This window comes from Citrus sinensis, chromosome 9 (assembly GCF_022201045.2).
Source record: "Citrus sinensis cultivar Valencia sweet orange chromosome 9, DVS_A1.0, whole genome shotgun sequence".
Classification (NCBI taxonomy): Eukaryota; Viridiplantae; Streptophyta; class Magnoliopsida; order Sapindales; family Rutaceae; genus Citrus; species Citrus sinensis.
This window is the reverse complement of record NC_068564.1, coordinates 13,739,179-13,745,970: the sequence shown is the minus strand read 5'-3', so window position 1 is coordinate 13,745,970 and position 6,792 is coordinate 13,739,179. Positions and strand designations below refer to the sequence as shown.

Below are 6,792 nucleotides of genomic sequence, written 5' to 3'. Positions count from 1 at the left end.
TTATGTGCGGGTCTATTAGGTATGGTAGCTCCATGGATAAAGTCTTTTTTATGCTCAATTCCCCTAATAGGTGACAAACACTAGGAATTCATTTAGAAACACATCATCAAAGTCCTACAAAAAAGTCGCAACAGCATTAAGCAAAGAAGAATTAAGTTCATTAGTACATAAACAAGCCTCCTTGCACATAAGCACAATTATAGGTTGTTTTGAAAAGAAAGCGCTCTTAACCCTGCTCTCCCTTAAAAAAAAATTTACTTGCTCTTTTCTTTCCTCTCAACAATATTCTAATTTTTCCTTCCTTCCTACTTTTTTCTCTCAAACTCTCTTTCTTTCTTACTCTCATTTTCTTTTTTTATTGACATTTGATCTTCATACACTTGTGTAGGTGTTAAAGGTACAAGAGTGATGGGCTTTTCATTCATTACAAAAAATATATGTTTAAGTAATCATCATTAGTCACACGCCTATCATATTACCAATGTCGTCCCAAAAGAATGTGTCCAGGATGCATAAGTACTACATCACATATGATACGAACCCCGTCAAGAACTGACGCGACCCCTAATCAATTTAGTCCCCAAGATCGAATCTACCCAATGCTTATTGAAAGCACAAACCTTGGTATGTGAAGATGCCACAATCAGCTATGGATGGTCTGATTGATAAGTCAAGAGTTTGAACGCCATGGAAATCTAATAAGTTCAAAGAGTTTGTAAAGAACAAAAGAGAATTAACTCTCTCACCAATTTCATCAAAAACTTCTCCCCTGTTTATTGGATTTGAGTACATTATATAGGGTTGGTTACAAGAATTTTTAGAAATAAATCCTAACCAAAAATCAAATCTGAATCTGAATCTTCCCTAATTGGAAAGAATCTAAATCAAATTAGAATCTTAATCTAAGTAAATAGAAGAGAATTTACACCAAATCAGAATCCTAATATAAGTAAATAGGAAAGGATCTAAATCAAATTAGGATCCTAATTGGCTTAAATGACTTACATCAATTAAATGGAAACTAGGCGATTAAAATAGAAATAATTGATTTGTTTCCCTAATAGCCTCCTCAAGAAACGGGAAAGTATCTGAAAAAGGAAAATAATATATTTTCCCACCATAATGTGCAAGCCAATTCCCTATTTCATGGAAGTGATTATTTGGAAACTTTAAGAGCCTGAATCATGCATTTATCATGTGCGATTCCTTTAACGGGCCTCCACGAATTTGATTGAGCCTAAGTTGCTTGAATCAATCCATTAAGCGATTCTTTGAATTTTTTCGCTCTTGTAACGGGTCCAACGGAAACTTGAGTAGGATCTAAATATGCCTCATCCCGTGTGCTTGTAATAGTTTTATCCTTAATCTCATCATTCCCCTCCTCTTGAAGAGGATTTGTCCTCAAATCATCACCTACATTAAAAGGACTCAAATCAGAAACATTAAAAGTAGCACTTACATTATACTCACTAGGCAAATTCAGTTTGTATGCATTGTCATTGATCTGTTCCAAAACTTGGAATGGGCCATCCCCTTGAGGTAATAACTTAGATTTCCTTTGTTCCGAAAATTGTTCCTTGTGCATGTGTAACCATACCCAATCGTCAAGTTCAAAGACTAGCTTATGTCGCCCTTTGTTGGCTTGTTTAGCATATTGCTCAATTCTCCGTTCAATGTTGAACTTCGTCTTCTCGTGTATCTGTTTAACAATTTCAGCATTTTTCTTGCTATCTAAGTTAATACGCTCAGAAACAGGTAATCAAGTTGAATCAAATGGGATTACATGATTAACTTGCTTGTATGGTGGGTGACATGTGGCAAGAAATCACTGATGTAATTGACAATTCCAAGGAATTGTTGGACTTGTTTTTTGGTAAAGTTACTTTCGGGAAAGTGGAGTAATAGCCACCCTGCACAATCAGCTTGTTTACAAGCTGAAAAATCATGCTTTAGATTTGCCAACTCCACAGACTGCAAATTTTGAAGCTCTTATGATTATTGCAGAATCAGACGAAATCCCAACCATTATTCAAATCCCAAGGCAGATTCCTCGCCAAGAATTAATCAAATTGATGGCTTTAGAATGGTTGTCCAACTATGAACAATTTAATCAAAATTCTGAACCTATCCACACTTCTGAAAGTCAATTTCAGAAAAATCCAGATGGAACTGTTCATCTCACCTTTAAACCTCCACCCAACTCTCCTTCCGACCCACCAAGATTATTTTTCACCTATTCTTCAATGATTACTTCTGTACACACAGAACAAGAGAATCTACCTGTTTCAGCATTCGATGCTCAAGGTTCTCCCATATATCCAGCAAAACTCAATGGACATTTCCTTTGGGATGTCCTAGCCTCTGGAAAATGTGATACAGGCTGCCCTTGTTGGGATGACGTTGAAGAAGATGATGAACCTCAAAAACGCAAGCGCAAGTCCAAAAAGATCATATATCCAGCTTGCAAATACCATGTTGCTCATCCAGAAGATCCACCTGCGCCAGATTCTCAAGCACCTTTGCCCATTTACCACAAAGGTCTTGCTTGGATCCAAAAACATGAGTGTACTTTCTTTAATTGCAGGACACAATCATCTTGTAAATCCCCAGATGAATATGCTCCCCTCCTCCAGTCTTGTATGATGTTTTCTCCCTCAACATCTACAGAATACCAAGCCCAGTTTCCACCCCTAGAAAAACAGACTGACCAACAAAAGAATTTTATTTCTAAACCTTATATCCCATCCGCAGTTACCCATGCTGGCCACCCAGAAGAACCTCGTTCTTTTGAAGCACTCTTGAACTAGCAAACTCAAAATGCTGTTGTACAAAACCAAGCAATCACTACCTTACATCACAAGGTCGACCACATCACCCACAAATCCAACCAAGTTGAGAAAAAGGTTGACACCATCTCAGATCAGTTAAATCAGATCTACCAGAATCTTCACAACAGAGTTAATCAACTTGACTCTGAACTTCGAACCATGATCGTTCAAAGAATTTACAGTCCTGATTTTGATCAAAAGAAGCTGAGATCAGAGCCCTGAAAGCTGAAATTGCCAAAATTGATTCCGAAAAAGTTCAACCTACTCTTTTTACCAATTATGCTCTACTTCCTGTCATAAATCCTACCTATCACCCTTTCCTTCCACCAGTTTCTTCTAGAACATATGATCCGTCTAAACTTTTTAGAATGACTCATACCCTTTTCCCTTCAAAACCCCCATCAAAGCCAAAGAAGACACCCAAACCACTTCTGAAATATATACCTCAAACATCCATATTTAAACCATCACCATCTCTATCACCACCCTCTTTGCCGGTGACTGCTTCACCATCAATTCAACCTCCAGTTTCTTTAGAAAAACAACCCATGCACCAGTATTCTGCTCATCAAGTTTATCATCCCTCACTTTTGCCATCTTTTACTGAAGATTCTTCTTCCGACTCCAAATCCTCAACAACCAGTCAGTTGATATAAATGAGTCAGACACTTCAGACACTTCAGATTCAAATCTAGCAGACATTTCCAAACTTCTCATGGCTGAACCCACTGCGATTACTGAACCTACAACCGAAGTTGTTGATAGTGATGATGAACCACAAACTACACATGAAACTGGCGAATCCTCTCACTCTATTCCTCCACAACCAAAAATCCCCAATCCTTCAAATGGTCCCTGGTTTTCTTTTGATGATATCCCCATAACAAAGTGGAGAGAAAGGTTACAAGAGTTGTCTGCCTAGATAGATGTCCAAATGCTAGCCTTTAGAGCTACAACCCAAACTGTTCTACAAGAATTTAGTACTCGGTTTACTGGTTCTCTTCGAGATTGGTTTGACAGTTTAGGCCAATATAGACAGCTCCAATTCATTCAGATCCCAGAAGTCTCCTAAGCTTTGGCACTCCTTCATGATCAATTTATTAGAGAGCCCAGCGCGACTTTTGAAGCGCAAGAAATGTTTATCTCAATATGAAGTGTTATTCCCTCAACACAAAAGATCTTCATTATCATTACAAATGGATGTCTTTGCTTTATTATAAGCTGAATGGATTTAATGATGCTACACTCAGACATGTCTTTTTGACATCTCTTCCAGAAGAGTTACAATTAGAAATCCACCGACAGTTAGCAGCGCATAAGCTCAACATTGATACTTTATCATTGGAGAAATTATTTTAGATCGCTATGGGATGTCTTGATAAGTTATGTGAACAAAAGAAATTCTTCCAAGAACTCATCAAGGACAAAAAACATTTCCGATCTGCTTGCAAAAATCCTTATCTGGCTATCAAATGCAAAGATCCAAAAAGGTGTGACTGTTCACCTAAAAAGAAGTCTCATTTCAGAAAATCCAAGTTTTCATCTTCATCAAACAAACGGTATTCTAAACAATTCTGATTCTTCAGAAGAAAACAGTCCCATTCCAAGAATGTTCCTAGCCACAAGAAAAGCATATGCTTCATCTGTAAAAAGAAAGGCCACTTTGCAAAAGACTGCCCTATGAAACCTCAAAAGGTGATTAAGCTCATCCAACATTTGGAATCCGCAACAGAGTTTTCTCCATCCACTGACCAGGTTGAACACTTGTTTTTAGAACAAGAAGAACCCAATGACCACACAGTCTTTGCCTTGCCAATCAATTCCAGTTACTCGGACAATTCAGATTTTGAGCCTATCTATACAGTCCAACCTCTATCCATCCTAATTCTTTAACCTACTATTCTAATCCCTTCTGTCAAGATTCAAATCATTTCTTCCAAATATCATAAACCTATCACCGCCATTGGTTTTCTTGATACTGGTTCTCAAAGAAGCATGATTAATCATGTTATCCTTCTTTCTGAATGTTGGAAAGCGCAGGAAGAACATTTCAAAGCAGCTGATGGAAAGATCTTTACAACTACATTGGCTACTAAACATCCAATAGGAATCCAATTATTTCTTAATTGTGTTGTCTGGTTAAAGCTAATTGGTTCTTCATTACCAAACAAAGATCTTCTTGTAGGTTTTAACATCCTACATCCGGCAAAAAATGTCCATATCACCCCCTCTGGTCTTCGTTACAAGTCCATGGTTAAGCCCTTTACCAGTATTCTTAAAATTTCCTTATCCAATCCACCACCTTCATACCAGGCTATTACCGACTAAATCCTCAAATTTTGTTCAGAAAATCATAGCCTTTTTACCTATCCAGAACCTTTATGGAAAAACCTGAATTTCTTCATATCCTTACCTTTTAAGTTAAATGAAGACAGCAACCCAACCAAAGCCACACACACCGGAATGACTCCTCAAGACCTTATCTTGGCCCAACAAGAATGTGCCCAGTTGCTCAAACAATGTCTCATTGAGCCCACAAATTCTCAATGGGCTTGCCAAGCCTTTTATGTTGAAAAAAGGTCTAAAATCCTTTGTGGGAAAAAATGACTAGTCATTGACTATCAACCACTCAACAACTTTCTCCAAGACCAAAAGTTCCCTTTACCCAACAGACACACCCTCTTCATTCACCTAAAAAATGCTCACATCTTTTCAAAATTCGATTTAAAATCTAGATTTTGGCAACTTGGCATTCATCCCTGTGAAAGATACAAAACTGCTTTTTGTATCCCAAATGCCCATTATCAATGGACCATCCTTCCTTTTGGCCTCAAAACTGCCCCTTCTATTTTTCAAAAGGCCATGACCACCCTCTTTCAACCCATTCTGCACCATACCCTTGTTTACATTGATGATTTGCTTCTTTTTTCAGGAACTCATGATGAACATCACAAACTACTCCAATAGTTTTTTCAGATAATTCAAGAATATGGAATCATGATCTCTGACAAGAAAAGAACGATTGCGACAACCTCTGTTGACTTTCTTGGCATGAAAATTCAAGACGGACATTACCAGCCTAGACCCCATATTGCACAAGAGTTACTCCACTTTCCCGAAAGTAACTTTACCAAAAAGCAAGTCCAACAATTCCTTAGAATTGTCAATTACATCTGTGATTTCCTGCCACATGTCACCCACCATACAAGCAAGTTGTCTGCACTTCTCAAAAAGAATCCACCATCTTGGTCAGACACCCACACAAATGCTGTAAAGCCATTAAAGGAGATTCCCCAGAATCCGCCACCTTTAAAGCTTATCACAAACGGTAAAAGGATTCTACAGACAAATGCAAGTGATGAATCATGGGGGGCCATCCTCCTTGAAAACTGCAATGGAAAAGAGCACTTTATTGCCTACGCAAGTGGACAATTTCCTGATGCACAAAAGCATTATCACACAGTCTATAAAGAAATCTTAGCCGTGAAAAATGGTTTCAAGAAATTTGAATTCCATTTGATTGGCTATAGATTCTTGATCCGATTGGATAATTCAGTTTTTCCCAATATCTTGATCTTTAAGCAGAAGGTTGTTCTAGAGAAAACCTTACTTCGGCTTAAAGAATGGTTCTCAAGATATGACTACCATGTCCAGCATATAAAAGGAGATCATAACCTCATCCCAGACCTCCAAAACCAAAACCTCCTCAGTTCTTCTGTATCACCTCTCAGATTTCCTTCCTGATTATTGCCATGGCTAGTTCACTCCTTAAAACAGCCCTCACTCAGAAGTCTTTCCCACTCAACATGACTTTTCAATCACCTCACTAGATCCAAGACTTCGCCAGAAAATTCCTCTTTAGGTTTTTTATGAACATCTACATGATGAGTAAAGAACCTATGTTTTTCCCTAGTTTTCATCCTGATCATCTTTTCCTTACAGGATTAGTAATCACACCTCACAG

At 37.9% G+C, this 6,792-nt stretch overlaps 1 protein-coding gene across 1 annotated transcript; it reads left to right on the top strand.

Annotated features, from left to right (window-relative positions):
- The first annotated feature begins 5,825 nt into the window (after positions 1 to 5,825).
- LOC127899878 (uncharacterized) lies at positions 5,826 to 6,572 on the top strand. The gene has a single exon (XM_052434018.1). The coding sequence runs from the start codon at positions 5,826 to 5,828 to the stop codon at positions 6,570 to 6,572; it is 747 nt and encodes a 248-aa protein (XP_052289978.1).
- Positions 6,573 to 6,792: the final 220 nt, after the last annotated feature.

Excerpts from the sequence above, each read along its gene's own strand:
- LOC127899878 (XM_052434018.1), top strand. The coding sequence starts at position 5,826 with ATGATCTCTGACAAGAAAAGAACGATTGCGACAACCTCTGTTGACTTT.